At 36.6% G+C, this 19436-nt stretch overlaps 2 protein-coding genes across 4 annotated transcripts; both read right to left on the bottom strand.

Moving 5' to 3' along the window:
• Positions 1-412: 412 nt before the first annotated feature.
• LOC132623544 (phospho-N-acetylmuramoyl-pentapeptide-transferase homolog) lies at positions 413-7052 on the bottom strand. Of its 2 annotated transcripts, none has more exons than XM_060338323.1 (8): positions 5148-5875; positions 4965-5039; positions 3788-4011; positions 3141-3588; positions 2985-3049; positions 2146-2339; positions 1735-1943; positions 413-892 (listed from the first exon to the last, which is right to left on the bottom strand). In XM_060338323.1, exons 1-8 carry the CDS (start codon positions 5322-5324, stop codon positions 710-712), a joined length of 1575 nt encoding a protein of 524 aa, XP_060194306.1. In that variant the 5' UTR covers positions 5325-5875; the 3' UTR covers positions 413-709. The 2 variants fall into 2 exon arrangements, 1 of the variants encoding a protein (XP_060194306.1); XR_009576289.1 differs by having other exon boundaries at positions 724-892; positions 2078-2339; positions 5148-7052.
• Positions 7053-7191: 139 nt separating this feature from the next.
• On the bottom strand, positions 7192-12395 carry LOC132623545 (la-related protein 6A). Of its 2 annotated transcripts, XM_060338324.1 has the most exons (11): positions 12102-12395; positions 11012-11093; positions 10735-10829; positions 10535-10606; positions 10372-10451; positions 10194-10278; positions 9888-9935; positions 9732-9797; positions 9498-9632; positions 7620-7743; positions 7192-7530 (listed from the first exon to the last, which is right to left on the bottom strand). In XM_060338324.1, exons 1-11 carry the CDS (start codon positions 12288-12290, stop codon positions 7403-7405), a joined length of 1104 nt encoding a protein of 367 aa, XP_060194307.1. In that variant the 5' UTR covers positions 12291-12395; the 3' UTR covers positions 7192-7402. The 2 variants fall into 2 exon arrangements, with proteins under 2 accessions (XP_060194307.1, XP_060194308.1); XM_060338325.1 differs by lacking the exon at positions 10535-10606.
• Positions 12396-19436: the final 7041 nt, after the last annotated feature.

Raw genomic sequence — 19436 nt, 5'->3', positions numbered from 1 at the left:
TACAGGGGCAGAATATTCATAAATAGTTTATTATGCATTTAGATTGGTTTTTCATTAGCACAAGATGTAAGTAGTCTGGTTTTTGCTGGAGGCACATCTGTGAGGGATGTGTGCTCATTAGGTGTAATTCTTGTCTAGTTAATGGTACTTTCACATGGTTACCAAAAAAAAAAACACATCCATTTTATGCTAGTGATGACGGTTGTCCGTGTAATTAAGTAAGAAGCTCGTTACAATTACGCTCGGCTTTGGTCATAGTTGCATACTCAAAACTTATTTAAATCCATTTAGTTCTTTAACTAAACCTCAAAATCAATTGAAGATAAAAAGTGGATTGGAAGACATAACAAACTAAACAAAAAGGTACGAAGACCTTTTGTACTTTTCAACTAAAAGAATTTAGAATCCCGAATATGTTAACAGTAATATATTCACAACACATCGGACATGAGGATAATTTTAAGATTCTCAAATATTTGGATAACTACTTAGTGCTAGTCAGGTCACAGAGGGTGACCAAAGTACTACATATAAAGCCATTTTCCCGGTAATTCATCATTATGAGGAAAAAGTACAAAGAAAAACAGTCTCCTCAATCTATTCTCTAAATTTGAAGGGAAAAGAGAAAATTTGCAGGAATTAACTGCAACTTGTCAACTATGTAGTCAGAAATTTCAAAAGCAGACCCAGAAAGCTCCATCACTTGGGGTTATACTGAAGTGAGTCCAACATATCCGGCACTCAAGGCTAAAATGCAAGAAAAAACATATGCACCAGCAACAATGACAGGTTCTTTTACTCCACATAATTCGAGGTGGTGATGTAAAGGTGCCATCAGAAACAAGCGGCGTCCAGTTCCTCTAAAATATTTTGTTGTCTTGAAGAAGGAAACCTGAATAAAAAAGTGCAATCACATTTATGAGATAATTGGATACAACCTTCTAATGAAATAGGTGGGGGCAATCAAGCCAGAGGTTGTATGTGCAAGAAGACAGTAATTTCATTTTCATACATATGCCATGCCTATAGAAGCAGCAAAACTTCAACCTCAAACTTGGGCCCAAGAACAAGGAACATATCCCAAGCCACCTTATCTGAACTTATTAGTGGAGAAGGCAGCTTGATTAGTTAAATATATTTGCGTCGTGAAAGATCCTTAAGGCAATTAGGTAGCATATATAAGTAGAGTGATGCAAACTTCTCAAAATATAGAAAACACATTTGTTTCTCTTGTATTAAGGACAACTTAAGCAAAAGTAGATTAAAGGAATTGAAAAGGCATAATTCATATTTCTTTTAAATTCTCCTTAATACCCTCCATGACTATATTTATGAAGAGAAGCACACACATGAAGACGACCAGAAGAGAGCAAGAGAAGAGAAACCAAACTAAGAACCTTAAGTTGCATCCGCAGGTAGGTCGATTGATAGAGACTAGAGAGGGAGTGGAACCGACTACAAGATTAAAAGTTTAAAATAAAGATGAAAGGGGATAAAAAGAGCAATGAATTCCTCTTTCAAATTCTTAAGTACTAACACAAGTAGACTATAGAAACATCTCTATATTGCATAGCTCGAACAACAAAGCCAGAAAGGATAAAGTTACCAGAATCAGAAAATAAGGACACTAAGAAAAAGAATACTTTATTTGAAAACAAACTGATAATTCATCCAGAATTTTTGAGAAAGAGCATTATCCATAGGTAAAGGATTACAGAACGGTTAACAAGTTACCTGCAGTATAACTGATAATGCTTCCAGGACAAAAACACCAGATGAAATGAACAATGGAAAAAACATCCCTGTACAAGCAGCCATAGAAGCTAGTGCAGCCGCTAAGGCTAAGGCTCCTGTATCACCCATAAATATTGATGCTTTGTACCGGTTGTGCAGAAGAAAACCTGCACAGGCTCCAGCCATAGATGCTCCAAATATGGAAAGCTCTGTTTTGGACGCACAAACCCATAATCAGCAAGAATCATGAACATTCAGAAAATGCAATTTTCAAGACACTGCTTCTCTAGGAAATTAAACTGAAATTAACTTTTTTCATCACAAAAATTTCCATGAATAATACCGAACTAATTAATGAAGTCAGTACACTTGAATTGCAATGACCACCACAAGGATCGTTCACACACTGACCAGAACATATAGGAAGCACTGCAATCGACATCGCAATGAACACCAATGTGGCAGTTCCTCCAGCCAATCCGTCAAGGCCATCAGTAAGATTAATTCCATTAGCCATGGAAACAAAGCAAAATGAAGTTAAAAAGGGATAGAGTCTTCCAAGGCATATGAGCCCAAGAGGCGCGGGTAGGGGAACCACTGTTTTCCTGCATGCCCACAGAAGATATGAACCTTAAGTGATATGGAACCACCTTTTATGCATATACCACGTGGAATTTAATTACCAGCTGAGAAAGAACAAATCTGTCAAATATACAGGAAAGCATGTTTGCATCTTCAGTAATAGTGAACTATAAGATTCAAGCAAGGCTTCATAAGCTTCGACTTCTTTATTCAAAATTATTTATGTATTCAAATAAATTGTAATGTTTGAGAAGCTGTGCAAGAAACTTATCTATAAAAAGAATGAGGATTAGCATTATATCCAAAACATCCAGTATTTGTATATGTTGCTAAGAAGATTATCAAAATCAATAACTCCTGCCATCCTTTTTTTTGGATAGGTAACTCCTGTCATTCTTTTATCCACCTGATTTTATTGCAACCTTAAGTTAGACATTTTATAATCAGATTGCAAGTTAAAGGATGCAAATTCAGGATAATTTTTTTTAAGGACCAAAGGTGAACTAGGGACAAATCCAGTTCATTTAGAAACGTCAATTTGAGGAATGAGGATACATGAGCTTAAATCTTGTTAAGATACTGAATAAGAAAACTTGTTGTCAACATAAGATAGATTTGTGAGTTACCATCATAAAAAGGTTGATGAAATTAGTTACAAGAATGTATACATGCTGTAGGGTGACGATATGTCCGACGCATACAGCCAAAAGGAGAATAATGTCCCAGCAGCTACCTGTGTACCAGAGAGGATTACCATCAATCCCAGAGAAACAAGAAATAAACTTATGATTTGCAAACAATACAAGAAAGAAAATAAGGCTCACCTCTAATATGATTCGAAATCGAGCGGATAAGCCAACATTATTATTCCTCATACTTATCAAATCATCAAGTAATCCAATTGCTACAAAAGTTAAAGTAGCTGCAGATGCTCCGAGAACTTCCAGAGAAGAAAACCCAACAATAATTGCAGAAACAATTACTCCAATTGGGACAAAATACAATCCGCCCATAGTTGGAGTTCCTTTTTTACTAGAGTGCCGAGCAGGCCCCTCCTTCCTGATTACAGATTGGAGTTTTAAACTACGAAATAACGGGACACAGACGTAACCTACACAAGACACTGCCACTGCGGAGATGAGAAAGGGACGCATCAAGTAAAGTGGAGCCAGGGGCAGTCTAACAATTTTCCATGCGCAACAATCCACAAGAGAGAGAAGCACCGTCGAGAACATTATGAGACCTATGTTGTTTAGAATGCCATATTTTATCCTGCATATTTGGGTTTGAAAGGCGCTGAGAGAATGGAGAAATTAACCAAAAAAACACCTTGCACAGAGTAATGCTAAACACACAATCTTCATTCCGTCAAGTTCATCAGTGCAATAGTTTTATAGCAGCAAATTATAAGGCACATTGAAACCTTAGAAAGATATACAGATACCAGTTATACAGGTACAGGTAGATTTACTTTTTTCTCTTGTATGCTCTGCCAAGCATTGATAGCTGGTGAGCAGCTCCCGTTATGGAGTTGTCAGCAGGATAAAGCTGCTCCTTGGGCGTAGGCAAATCAACATCCGTGATTGGCTGTAGTATAATATCTCCATCACTGTCTTCACCTTCACTTGATGATAACCTATATTCCATTGCTCCATTATTGTCTCCCCAGTCATGAAGTGAAGAGACCCCCACATCCTGCATAAGAGAAAAAAACATACTCATATTACACTCAACGAACCGAGGGTCTCTCGGAAACAGCCATCCTACCTTGGTAGGAGTAAGGTCTGCGTACATTATACCCTCCCCAGACCCCAAGATGTGGGATTTCACTGGGCTGTTGTTGTTGTTGTTGTATATTACACTCAACGAACTAATATTAGGTTTGTTCCATGGCAGCAGGGGGGAGATATTTTATACTATTTATACCTTCATTCTTGTACACCTCTTTCCTGTTGCTTAAATATTCTTTTACCAGTCATTCGATGGGTCCCACTCCAATCTGTATTAGCAATTAGAATCCTGATATTTCCCATCAAAGAAGAACTCCAATTGGGCATTGTTTGGTTGCTAAATTTTTTGAAAAGGTTTTGCTTGAGGAAAATAGTTACCTAGGGGAAACTACTTACTCTTGTTATCATTATCTACTCTGCTCTCCATACTTCATAGCACTTGCTCCTATCAGCATGAAACATTATTTTCATTCCTTGCTACTTATAATCATCCTGACACCTCTCCTCCCTCCACCAATATGATATTTCACCGACATAATGTATAGACTGAAAAAAACCTAAACCTTTAATTTTCTTAGTTGGAAAGGGGAGCCTTGGAGCAATGGTAATCCGTGGGACCTATAGGTCACAGGTTCGAGCCATGGAAGCAGCCACTAATACATAACACCCCTTGGGCGTGCAACCCTTCCCCGGACCCTGCTAACGGGGATGCTTTATGCACCGGGCTGCCCTTTAATTTTGTTAGTTAAAACGTTTTCATGAAACAACATTTTCTGTCAAAACATTCTACATCCCGCCAAATAGAACAGTACACAAAAAAGAATATCTAAAATCGGTAGAAAGCAAGCATCGGTCTATCTACTAATAGCTAACTGAACAAATAGGAATAGTGAAAAAAAAAAAGGAGCGAAGAATTACCTCATCCATTGCTCGAACTTTAAGAAGCCTACGAGGCAAACAGAAACCATAACGCCTAGCACTTGATCTGTAAATCTATATCGAAGTACAAATTACACCCAAAGACAACAAAAAAGAAGAAGTCATTTTTTATCAATAACCCACAGTATAGTGTTATGCAAAGTCAATATTTCACGTTATTACCTTCAAATGTAAATGAGAGCTTAATTGGAGATAATGAGGATTATTAAAGTTGATCAATAAACGCTCAAATTTCAGATTCAGACACCCTTTACGATTTTTAGAATACCCAAGTCGATAGAAACCAGAATTCAAATCTAAATTTGAAACACAAGACTTGTGAGATCGCATGATTACCATTTTTCAAGATTAAAATCTAAGGCTTATAAGATTTATATTAAAATCAATACCATCTCCAAGTAATGATCTAAACAAACATATAAGTATATAGTATTTATTTGTATATAATATATTGGTTTGTTGTGTGTGTGTGTGTGTGTGTGTGTGTGTGTGTGAGAAAACAAGGAATATGCTAAGTTCAAAGGAGAATGCGTAAAGAGGGAAAAATAAATACGCTATATGGAGTCTGGTGGGTAACACGCTCCAATGAAGCGCGTAAGGAAGGTGAAAAATGGGATGGTCTGTTTTGTTGCGGTGAGGAAAAGAATATTGGATAACTGCGTTTTTTTTTTCTGGACGGAGAATTATAGATTTTGTTCTATAATAAATAATTCTAAAAATTATTGATTCTTACTCTTTACCCTGTCATTTTATATGGAGTCGACTGGACATGACATTTTTAAAACAGTTATTTTTGAAATTTATGGTTTTAAATCAGTTATGATATTTTTATGACAATAAGTGCTGGATATTAAATGTAAATATAAATTAGCTATAAATATAGGTGTCATTTCTAAAAAAAGAATTGAAAGAAATTTCAAGTTTAAATTATCTTAATTTTTTTTTTTTGGTTCTCATCCGGTGTCCGGTATCCACTTTAGGACCCGACTAAATCCAAATTCGTGCTGGGTAATCCCACATTGGGGGACAAAGCACTCCATAACAATAGTGACTCCGTATCCAAAAGGACTCGAACTCGAGGTCTCTTGGTTAAGAAGTAGTACCGGCCACTACACCATAACCCTTGTTGGTTATTTGAAAACTCTTTGAAATGTTTCCAGCAGGTTTTTGTAAGTTACGCAACGTGAGACCAACATGGCCCCAAATGATGATAAGTAAATGTGAAAAGAAAATTTAGTGTGTAAATGGAAAAATACTGACATGAAACATAATCGTAAAATAAAGATAGATCCATAATTTTAGTCTCTTCTACTTAAATTGATATTCGTAGTCACTCACTCCCCTAACGATCCCGCCACCACGCCACGGAATGAGGACAGCTAAGATTGATAATCCTTTGCTGGGTATTGTTTTAAAATTTTCGGTACTAACCATTGGACGACTAATCCAGAGTCGCATCAGGTAAGTCCACTTAAGGGGTACATCGTTTTACATTCTTAATTCACGTAGCTTTTACTGGCTAAAGGAGGGACGCCAACCATCCCAAACCCATTGGTGGTGCTTGATACAAATTTTAAAAAATCTGCCATATTGTCTCCTCTAAATTACTAATCGAGTCGGCATACTAACAACGCAATCCAAGAGAGGATTTGTGTACAATATTAAGTTTACTAGTCTTCCTCTCCTATTGGACAAAAACAAGCAGACATTGCTAGGGAAGAAATTGAGCATTGCTAAGTCGTATCCAAGGAAAGAAAAGAAGTAATGCGCCTCACGATGGTGCTGATCAACTACTGATATTCTAAGTGTTGACAAAGGGCAGAGCTGGTAAAGATTAGATCACTGTTATTTTAGACAAGCTTACTTTTTAGGTAAAGTCGGTATATATCGCTTTTCTTAATGGATCAGCAATGACTAAATATATCTCACCCCCTGGGCAAGTATTTTAAGATACGTTATTAAAGTATGAAGTTCCATTATGGACGACATTTTTATTAGCTTTTTCATCCATGTATATCTGAGTTCCTAAAATGACTGCTTTTTGCAGGTTTTTTCTCGAACATAACTGTATATGGTGTTATTCAGAAAATTGGATTATACATACCAAATGAAGTCATTTTATTAATAAATTATCTTGCCACAATGCAAATTTAGAAAACATCGTCTAAGCCTTCGAATCAACTGCAAAAACCAATGACAGCAAAACTGGCACAAAAAACGTCGTTAATCACAAAATGATACATAGAGCAAATACAAGTTTATATACCTCTGTCCCCAGGAACCCTCAGTTCATTTGCAAATTCGAAGCACTAACCATTGATATTTCATAATCCAAGCATTTTTCACATCGATTGCATAGGAACTCAATCCTCAAACATAACAAATGTTTGCAATAAGACACATTTGACAAAACATCATTAGCTTGGAGATGAAGAAAGGGGTCGGCCTCGTCCCATAGTAAATCCTCTGGTTCCGTCAGGCATTTTTGGACCAGGAGGAGGTTTCGATGGTTCAACCGCATGACTGGAAGTAGTAGTTCCATGGCCTGGCGATGTTTAAACAACAACTATGATCAACTTCAAGGGAGTAAGTAGGAAGCAAGAGAGAAAATAAGTGGTGTCCTTGGAAAAATACCATGCCCATGTATGCCACGCTTGTTTCTCCTTCCACGACCTCGGTTTTTGGTTGGCACCCTGGGCCCATTTTTCTCCACTTGTGCATGCTCCACCATGGGCCCCTTTGATAGATGGTCTCCTTCCTGCAATGGAAGAAATATTGAAAGAAAACGTACTTTAACTTCCCCAGAAATTTCGCTTTTATTGATCCTCAACAAACCATTAAACTGTAGAATATTGCAATTGCTATCAGTGAAAATGGCAGCCAGAAGATTATTTGTCAAGCGAACAACATAAGAAGACAATTCAAGATCACTAAAAGGTTGATCGGTTTGACAACTGGCACAGTGGAAAAGAAATGAGACTTGACAATAGAGTGATTGGTGGATAATCATACCACAAACGGAAAAGAGAGGGAACAAACAGCAGGGATACTTGTTTTACATTGACCCTTTTACTTTTAACAGTGACTATGCTTACTCCCTTCCTTATTTTCCTTTCATATGCAATCAAAACTAGTCTGGCTATCTAACTCTATGCTCACCCATTCTTTCATACTTGGTTTTTAAGAATAATACACAGCCTAAATCCCATTGGCAGACGTGTTTCAAATGAAGGAAACATTTTGTGAGAATCCATAAATTCCCTCTTGAACTTGTTATCGGTTACACCCTTAAACTTTGCAAACAACCGAGTACTCCCTAGTACTCATTCAAAATGTATCTCACACCACTAGAGTGATGCTATGATAGAAATAACCAAATGGGAATAAGGGGGTTTATACAAGCACTAAACAAGTGTTATTTACGCCTAATTTCCTTTGTTCCCCGTTATTTATTTTGTCTTTATTTTCAGCATAGACTTAGAGCTCTACTCTTCTTTTATAACCGAGAAATTCCTGAGCACCAGTGGTGCACGATTCAAAACTTGGTGGATAATGGGACCGCCACTCTAAAATTAAGAGTTCTTCTATATTTTTTTTCTCTTTTTCTTTTAACTGTCAAAGCCATGCCCTGAAATTTTCAACTCAATCTAACCTTTCTCTCTCTCTAAGACCTTGATGAGGCTTTAGGTATTGGAAAAGAACCATAGAAGTTGATTTAAAAATGGAGGATAAAGCTTTTGGTTATTTGTGTAAAAATGGTAGAAAAATCGAGAAGAATTAGAGGAGTCTGTTGTTTTTTCCATAATGGATGTGAGTGATGCACGAGTAGACGAGATGAAATTGGATTTTGTCTCATCGATGAAAAAGGATCAAGTTACGGTGAAGTGCACTGGTGGCATGAGAGAAGAAGATTTTGGTATTCTATGGTTGTTCAAGGCATGAGAATGATTGAGGGAGATGGAGAGTTTCATTAGTATGTTTTTTGGTGAGCTTCCTAGGAATAATCTTTGAGAGCGTGGAGTGATGTTGTCATGGAGAGTGCCCAAATGAGGTTACGGACGTGCAATGTGTGAAGGAATATATGGACGTAGAGATATTTTCAATGTATCAATGAAAGAGCCAGTGAAACAGAAAGTAACTAACAACATAACATACAAGGTCTTTAAAAAGGATTTTTTTTGAGCTCATGAAATAAGGGAAGTTCTTATTTGTTAATAATCATTATGACATACTTATTAAGAATATATACTTAACTATAGTATTGAGTTTAAACAACAACATCCTAACTCCAGCCATCAGTTTTCATCTACTTCTTCCTTCTTTTATTTTTCCATTTATATTTCTTAAGGTACATAATATGTTTAAATATAAACAATCAAGTAGCATTCATCCTTTGTCTCGCAACACCTTACTCATCTGCTTTCTAGACACTAACACGAGTATACTACTACTCATACTCAGCAACTATCTTTGGACATAAATCTAAAGATTGAAAAAGAAATTAAGACTAACCTCTTCATCTTGTGAATCAACGCGATGTTCGCTTGAATGGTTTTCTTCATTAACTGCCAGATCAGATGCTTGGATATTGTTATTCCTATCAGAATCTTGATCTCTCCAGCCTTTCTTACTTTGGCCAGGCTTGTTCTGAAGAGAAACATAACATGTTATACTGCATACACCAATCACAATATTATTCAGTGTATAGGCCCCAAAAAAAAAAGACAAGGAGACAAAACAAATTACAGTTTTCATGAGAAGCTTGACTCGCAAGCCAAATCTCCAATCCTGTTCATCATTCAAAATGGCCACCTGTAAAGCCACCACAAAATGAACGATATCTGATTTATTGAAATGACACGGCCAAAATGAACTAGAATAGGAACCTTGCTTCACACTCACAGCTTTTTCAGCAGCTTCCACTGTGCTATATTCCACAAGAGCATGCAACTACAATGAGAAAAAAGAAGAAGAAATAAATGTCCAACCCATGCATGAAGAAAGAACATAATGCTGCTACCTCAAAGCTTCTCGTTATGATGCAAACACAAACAGCAAGACCAATTGGACCCTAAACGCGATGATATTTCTCATGAACAACTAGGAAAACTAAATTTCTAAATGTAGGTCAACTGTTTTGAGACCCATCCCATGCTTCACACTAGTCAGATCTTAGATGCTCTTGACGTAGTATCTGTAGTTACATACCTTTCCACTGAGCAGCTTCTCAGCAGTAGTGCATTTTCGAGGATTTCTTTCAGTGTGTGGATCACGGATGGTAATATGCTTTACACTGGAAGTTCAAAAAATTTCAATGCCCATTGTTTCTAGGAAAATAACAGCAGTCAAAAAGAAAATAGAGTAAGAAAAAGAAAAAGAAACATACTTCCCAGCCTGGCCAAATATGTGCCTAAGGTTATCCACGGAATGATCCTCAGGTAAATTTTCCACCAACACAGTACAAACCTAAAACATGGTAAGTAGAAGAATTACTTCATCCCAACTATAGTTTAGATTATATTATAGAGTTCCCATAGAAGTATCAATACCTTGGGATCTTTAATCTCACTTAATGGAAGAGGATGAAGTCGCTTCACCTTTCCACCATCAGGACTTACAACCTCCAGAAAAAGAAAAAAGAACAAAGAGAATGAAAGACATAGCATAGGACTATTTACATAAAGACAAATGGATTAAAAGGGGTGTGAAGCAATATTCTTTATAGTCAACAAGAAAAAGTTAGACTTACAAGAAGAGAAGATTCCCTAAGTGCAGCTGCTATTATTGATGTCTCCCTCGTAAGCTTCTTGACTTTTCTAAAAGAAGCAATCACTTTCACCGGGACTGCAAGAAACAGCACTCAGTTGAGATTTTAAGATAAGAAGGTAGTGGAGTGCAGCAGTATAGGAGAGATACTAGAGGATACAAAACATAAAACCCTTACAAGAATAAGAGAACGTGGAGAGGGAGTAGGAAAGCAATTTGAAGGCAGTATCATATATAACTAAATAAACTCCAACACTTACCAAACCCTTCCTTGTCTCTAGTCACATACTTCAGCAGAAACTTGTCAGTAGGTAAATTTTCATCGCTGAAGTAATACTCAACCTGCAAGAGGCAGAATTTCAGCAACATGCTTGGTTATGTCAATTTTCATTTACATTTGAGAACTGGATAGTGGTCGGAAGCAAAATACTGCCATGTAGTTATATGCTACAGATTTTAATACTAATATTTAGCCACTAAGACAGAGCAGCAAACCTATATCTACCAAGGACTAGTAAAATGCTAGAATTATCGAAGGTAAGCACTAATATCTGAAGGTTGTACATAGCAAAATACTCTTACGGGAATACCTATGTATGTACGCGAGCAACAAATGCTCATTAACTAAGTCTTTACAACTTAACTTAAAGAAAGGTTTCAGCAAGAGATAGTGAAATTATGCATTTTGCTATCCTTCTCATAGATGCAGACGATCTTTTACAGGTACCACACAGAAGTCCAGCAAACATTCCTATAATTACAGTTCCTTTGCAACTTTCAACAAGATGTTGCAAGAACTACAATAATACATAGCTCACAAACCTAAAATATCTCAAACAAGTTTAAAAAATTCAATTTTTCCTCAAGTTCTATTCATAGAATTAATAACCATACGAAGAACTTGACAGGGGCATCCAATGATAAAGGAATAAAATTAAGAATCAGATTCTTTTTACTATATATCAAATGGGGAAGTCTCTGAACATACCAAGCGATTCCCATTTATACCTCCACTGTTTCTACCATATATAGCAAATATTTCTAACTTTCAAACATTAATCAGCTAATTCAAGAACCCCCAACTTAGCAAAACACCCAACATTACAGTTAAACCACATACCAACCTACCACATCAATCCAATTCAAGAGTTTCACTTGGAAAAAATTCAGTCAGCATATCTACAGTTAGGCAAATTCAGAGAAAAATTGAAAAGCATCTGGCCGATCAAATCAATTACACAGCATCATCAAAGTGACTTCAAAACTTGACCTTTTAGCTTAAACCCTAGAACTCAACAAAATCACCCAAGAATGATAAACCCTAGTATACATCAAGAAATAAAAAGGGACCTGCTTGACGATCTTGATACGAAGATCATCGGTGAGAACAGTGGGTGTGACTTGGGGATGGAGTTGATCAGACGGCTGAGAAAGATGATCAGAGTCAGGCGATCCAACGGGTGATAAATGAGGATGATCATCACCATCATCATGCGGTGGAGATGGAACTACTACTACTCCTTCACCGTCAACTTCCATTATTATTTCTTTACAGGAGAGAAGATATATGGAAAAATCAAAGGAAAATACACATTATTATTTTCTTTCCTTTTTTTCCCCTCCTTCTTCTCTCAAAAGAGCTTTTCTGGAAATAGGCAACTATATATAGGAAAGATCTATTGATACGAAACTTGTTCACTCTTTTTTTTTTTTTTTTTTGCTTTCGTTACTCAAAGTGAATCATCTAGTCAAAATAAAAATAAAAAGACATTTAGTCCATTTTAGTCAGTTTAGTCCAGCTTTAAAAATTCACACAGTTTACAGTTCATTTTAAATTCTTTATAAAGTACTGCTACAGATTAAAAAAAAAGTGTCCACTCAAAGATCCATTTGACTTAGCTTAAAAAGAATAGTTTATAAGCTGAAAACAATTTATAAGTCCTAAAAAAAAATTTGGCTATCCAACTTATTTTTTTAAGCATAAAATGGCTTATAAGCTGGCCAGCCAAACACTCAAAAAAACTGAAAACAACTTATAAGCTAAGCCAAACGGGCTCTTAGTCATTTGACATTATTTAAGAAAATACTAATTTTAAGCAAAAATAAGTAATTTGACTAAACTACTGCTAATTAAATAAGTATTGGAATTTAATCACTTAACACTTAATAAGGACAATTTTAGAAGAACAAGGTTAATTATTTCTTGATTTGGTAAGTAGACACTCTTTTTTAACAAAAAAAAAAAAGGTAAGTGAACACTTTTATTTATTCGAAGGGATTAATATTTTCCTGTGATTCTTGTACTGCGTTTACCGCATTATTTCGATGTTGTTACTGTTTCCTTCTCTAAATGTTATGTAGTGCTGATAGGATTCTAATTGAAACCCTAGAAATCAAAAACAAAAACAAAGCGGAAATTGAAAATAAAGAGAATTGGGGATGAGAAGATTAGAGATAGAATAAGACTCAATTGATAAAGGAATTATAGGTAAATTTAAGTATGTGAAACCTAAACCCTCTTAATTGATTCCTATCAATCAACCATTACTATTTGAATTCAATAAAAGGAGAAACAACTTGAATTCACAAAGGTGCAACTCCAATTGAAATCAATGGACATAGGTTTGCAATTCCAACAAAGGATTAACACAATTAAAGCTATAATAACTAAGCTTAACAAACTATCACTCATAAGAGGTTTTCATCATAATTCAAGGTTGGTCTAAAATGAAAGACTAAGGCATCTATTTATACTAGGCCTATTACAACAAAGGCTTTAAAGTGGCACTTTGTGAAATTAAACCCACATGAGGCCTTCAATACTCCACATGCCCAATAATTGCAAACCTTAGCCTTGAATTGTATTCCTAGCCATGAGTTGCAACCTTTAGCTATGAATTGCACTTCTAGCCCTCTTTGCACTCCTAACCACTTTGTGTAGTAGCCTCTCTCCCAAGCAATCATCCAAATGTCATATGCCCTCTTATGTGGGTCCACAAGAGGGTCCAACGTTCATCTTAGTATCCACATGCCTTGGATGTAAGTCCTTGAGAGATTTGTGCCATTTGAGATCATATCATCCCCCCTTCTTGAAAAGAATTCGTTCACGAATCCATACCTTGCAAAAGCATAGGGAAGACAAACAACAACGTAGACCTCGTAACACGAGGGTTAGTACATAAGATAAAAATCCTATAGTCATGCCAAGGACACACAAACTTATGGTACAACCAAGTATCAATGAATATCATCAATAGATTTTCCACACATGAGGTATCAAGAAGTTGATTCCTCCACATATCATGAAACGAGGTTAAAGAAAAGAAACCAATGGTCCTAAAATAAGAAGTATGGAATGCTACATTAGTTCTAGAAGTTATGAAACACATTAGATCCTCATTTCCCAAAAAGGATCGACCTTTTATAAGGCTAAGTGCAACATCTAAAGTAAGATCATCCCAACCCAAAATCTAATTCATAGCACTAGTTCCATCCCAAAATGGTCTCACCACCAAATCATGACAAGAGAATAAGACACCGGGGTCATAGACAAAAACATGTCTCAAGTCATTTTGCATATATCCTCCATGTAGGTCAATTGTTAGTTGGAGTAATATCACAAGAAGAGAATCACATGCAAAGAGATGGTAAGGAAAGGTATCACACAAGAAATGAATAGTAATTTGTCAACAAATTTTACCCTTCCTTTTAAGACAATCCTTTCCAACAAGCATGTTATATTCCCTCAAGAGGAGGTTCCCATCACAACGGAAAGGGTCATCACCCCATAGCGGATTCCCATAGATTTTGTGAACCCCAAATATGACTACATTTTTCATGACACAAGACATAGAATTATGCACATCACTATCAACAATCATGTCACTATCAAACAAAACATTATCCGTAAAGAGAAAATATGCAACTAAAACATGAGAATTAAGGCAAGCAAATCCACTCTCAAAAGGAACAATAGAAACACAAGTGAGAACACTAGGTAGACGCAAATCGATTTTGTAAGAAGACTCAATTCGATTATCATAAGGATCAACTAGTGTGTGAGCACTCTCAACAAAGACATCATCATTAATTAGCAACGACTTAACATGTTCCATAAAAGATAAAACCTTATCATTACTCAATTGGCTATTAGTCACAATATGTTCTCCCAAGTTCATTAAAGTGTAAGGATTAGCTTTGTTACCATGTAGCTTATGTTCATAACCTTTGTCACCTTAGTCAAGCCCCTTGCATTGGCTTTCCTCTTCAGAGGAGGTTTGAAATACTTCATTTTCCCAAGGAACTTGGTAACCTTCAAGCATTGTTTCTTTTGGATGATCATCCTCATAAGTGGCTACAAAAGAAACAAGACAACTAGAAGAAGTAAAAAGGTTAGAGGGGTTAGCATATGTTGGTGACAACTCCCTCACATCACTATACTTAACCTTTCCTCTCAACATGCCATTCGAACAAAAGTTTGGTTTGGCAACAATACACTTTTTAACCTTCTCTTGAGTTGAACCTTGTCCTTCTTGAGCAACCAAGGTCTCCTTTTTACTCACCCCGTGCCCCCATTTTGAACCCTCTCACAAAGTTCCTTCATAATTCTATAGTCTTCACTCACTTCGTAGGGAGTCAATAGAGCAAGGATAAATTTCTTACCATCCAACACAAATGAGTATTTGTTAGATCTTTCACCATGTTAAGCATCCCTATCAAATCGCCAAGGCCTCCCAAGCAAAAGGTGACAAGCTTGCATTGGTACCACATCACATAAGATTTTATCTTGATACCTACCAATGCTAAACTTGAGAATAGCTTGCTTGGTGACTCTCATTTCACCACATTCATTAAACCATTAGAGTTTGTAAGGACTAGGATATTTTCTTGTGGGGAATTTCATGTTTTCAACCAAGAATTGGCTCACCGCATTCGTACAACTCCCACCATCAATAATCAACGAACACACCTTGTCCACTATCTTACATCTAGCATGAAATAGATTTTCTTTTTTTATCAAGCTCCTTTCTAGCTATATCACCCATGGCTCGTCACACTACAATAGCAAAGTTCATTTTTCTTCCATTCTCTCTTCATCATCACCATCGGAATCTCCCTCATGCTCACTATTTTCCTCCTCATCATCACAACCAACCCCACCCTCATTTTTCTCATCGGTTCGGTACCCATCTTGTAAGACCACAATTGTCCTTCTATTGGGACAATCACTTGCAATATGTCATATACCTTGACACTTGAAACATTAAGCGGTAAATGGACGAGGGAAGTTAAGTTTAGCATTGTTACCTCCTTTTGCCTTATCTCCAAACTTGGCTTGAGGTGCCTGAGTAATGGTCTTGGGTTTTTCCCAAGTGGATGATTTCCACTTATCTTTACTTTTGCCCCATGATGAAGTTGTCGTATCCTTTGCTTTGTACGATTTTTCTTCTTTCAAGTCCGACTCAACCTGCATCATAGAAAGCTTCCTATAGACTCATATAAGTTTGTAGCCTCATGGGTTTGGAAATTTCACGATTCAAGTTAGCCATAAATCTTATGAGAGTATAGTTCAAGTGCTCCTCTATCTTAGACTTCATCCTCAAGTTTTTAAATTCATCAAAGAACTCTTCAACACTCTTGGAGCCTTGTTTCAACATGTACACCTTTTTATGCACTTCTTGATAGTATGTAGAAGGCAAATATCTTGTTTCCATAAGCTCAATCAATTCATTCCACGTAGGAAGATCAAATATATATTGTTAAGCCCATTCTCGTTTCTTATATTCCCACCAAGTCGATGCATATCCCTCAAATTGGTGAGGAATACCTTGCTTTCAAAGCCTCCGACACGTTAATTGGTGAGGAATATCCTCTCACTTTGCAACTTCCATTCAAGGAACTCTTCCGGATTACTACTCCTATTGAACTTAGGAAGTGTTACTTTGATGGTATTCAAGTTTCGTTCATTATTCCCACGAGCCTCGTGACCTTGCCATCTCCCTCAGTATTTATGACCTTGGAACTTAGCCTCATGGCCTTGAAACCTTGCCAAGTCACCTTGTCTTCCTCTATCCAGATTAGCCATCGCTCCACGTCTTCCTCCTTGACACGTTTCATCCCACCACCTTTCTTGTGGCATCTTTTCATACTCCACTCCATTCAACGGGTTTTGGTATTTATTTTGGAAGAGATCTTGTTGTTGGTTTTGTGGAGGTGCTTGTGGAATATTTTGTGGGGTTCTTTGTGGTATTAGCTCATTTTTGTTTGTTTTGGTATACTTGGGGATAGGTTTGTCGATAGGTGTTTTGGAAGGTGGGCAGTTGAGGTTGTGGAGCTCTTTGGGTAGGTAAAGAGGTGGTAGGGGGATAACACAATGTGTGTACTTCCCGGGTGTAAGGGTTGGGGTAGTTTCCGTGTTCTTAATTAAATCTCCTTCAACTTGAGAATGGGGAGTGCCCACTCTACTTGAGGTCTCAACTTGCACTACCTTCGTCTCCAAACTTTCTATCCGCTCGGTCAATCCTCCCATATTCGAAGTCAATGCCGCAAATTAACAAATGATCATGTTCAATGAACTCACTATGTATGATGGTTCCTCCCCATCTTGAGTACGCTTTCCATGATTAGACATTATAACCTACAAAACTAGCAAACGATGTTAGTAGTAAAAGCCTCACTCACTCATATTGAACGCTCTATCCTTACCACACAACCTAGTATTGTCTCCAAAGTTGGAATAGTAACCAATTCTCCAATCAAGTCACTCGGTTGCTAGCTTAAGAAGAATTAGCACGAACGAATTAACGGACTCAAGAACTAGTTAACAACAGATCGATTATGAGTTGTTAATTAGTTAAAAGAATCAAAGAAAATAAGTTAGGAAAGAGTCAAACCATTTTGACGCTTAGAATTTTTTTTGGAAGTTTTCTAAACCTCATGCGTCGCGTGTCTAACGCACACGAAACACGCTTCTAAAGTTGTGCAACACGCACCCTGATTTTCTGAGATTTATGCAAAAATTTGCCTAGGCTCGTTGAGGGCGCATAGCGGGTGTGACGCGCGTCTGCCCACGGGCGTTGCTCAAGCGAAGCACGTGCAACACATGCGTTCCTTTGACATTTTTCTCAAACTTTGTGCTGATTATTCTAACTTTTTGATGACGTGGGGCCCCTCCAAACTTTGTATTTTTCTTTTTTGGGCTGGCATAACACTTTTTTCTCTTGTACTTGGAAAAAATTTGGATCAAAACTACCTTTTGGGTTTTCTTCTTAACTACGAAGATATGAAGATGCCTATGAACTTGAAGAACACCTAATTTTCAAATCAACTCCAAATCACCCCATTTTCCCTCCAAATTGCAGATCTAGACTCCTAATGAGTAGTAGAACAAAACTCGATACTAATTAAGGCCAATTAAACCATCAATCAACAAACTCATATCTAACATCAAAATTAACAAACAACAACTAATTTTCGATTTTCGATTTTTTTTTTAACTTTTATAGATTAAGAATGAAGAATTGATGGAACAATTCCTCTATCTTGCTCTGATACCAAATAATAGGATCCTAATTGGAAACTCTAGAAATCAAAAACAAAAACAAATCGAAAATTGAAAATAAAGAGAATTGGGGATGAAAAAATTAGAGATAGAGTAAGACCCAATTGATAAAGGAATTATAGGCAAATATAGGTATGTGAAACTTAAACCCTCCTAATTGTTTCCTATCAATGAACCACTACTATTTGAATTCAATAAAAGCATAAATAACTTGAATCCACAAAGGTGCAACTCCAATTGAAATCAATGGACATAGGTTTGCAATTCCAACAAAGGATTAACACAAATAAAGCGGATTAACACAAATAAAGCTATAATAACTAAGCTTAACAAACTATCACTCATAAGAGGTTTTCATCATGATTCAAGGTTAGTCTAAAATGAAAGACTAAGGCATCTATTTATACTAGGCCTATTACAACAAAGGCCCTAAAGTGGCACTTTGTGAAATTAACCCCACATGAGGCCTTCAATACTCCACGCGTCCAATAATTGCTATTATAGCCTTAATTTGCATCCTTAACTTTGAATTGTATTCCTAGCCACTTTGTGTAGTAGCCTCCTCCCTTATGGTTTCCTTTTAAATCTTCTCTCAAGCTATCATCCAAACGTCATATGCTCTCTTATGTGGGTCCACAAAAGGGTCCAACATTCCTCTTAGTATCCACATGCCTTGGATGTAAGTCCTTGAGAGATTCGTGTCATTTGAGATCATATCAACTGCTTCCCATTCCATATGTGTTTTGTGGTGATATTGTTTTTTTGTTTTCTTTTCAACTGCTTTACTTGAGTTAAGAGTCTTTGGGAAACAGTCTCTCTATCTACGTGCGTACACTCTACCCTTAAAAAGTGATTTAATGTAGTTGAAAAGTGATTTTTGTACGGGTTAGGGGTCGTTTGGTTGCAACTTGCAAGTATAAGGTATTATAATAATACCTACGTAAAATTCATCACTAGCAATGCAATGCTTGGTTGGCATTTATATTTCGCACAAAATCCATCATTAAAATGTAGTATTTGGGTGTGATTTTTGTTATCGGCATAAATAATAGAGTACTTACATAGTTATTGATCATTGGATTACTGACTTTACATTACAATTACTAGAGTATTAATTTCTACAT

The sequence above is a fragment of the Lycium barbarum genome, chromosome 12 (assembly GCF_019175385.1).
Source record: "Lycium barbarum isolate Lr01 chromosome 12, ASM1917538v2, whole genome shotgun sequence".
NCBI lineage: Eukaryota > Viridiplantae > Streptophyta > Magnoliopsida > Solanales > Solanaceae > Lycium > Lycium barbarum.
Note: the sequence above shows the minus strand (reverse complement) of the source record. Positions and strands in the feature narration are given on the sequence as shown.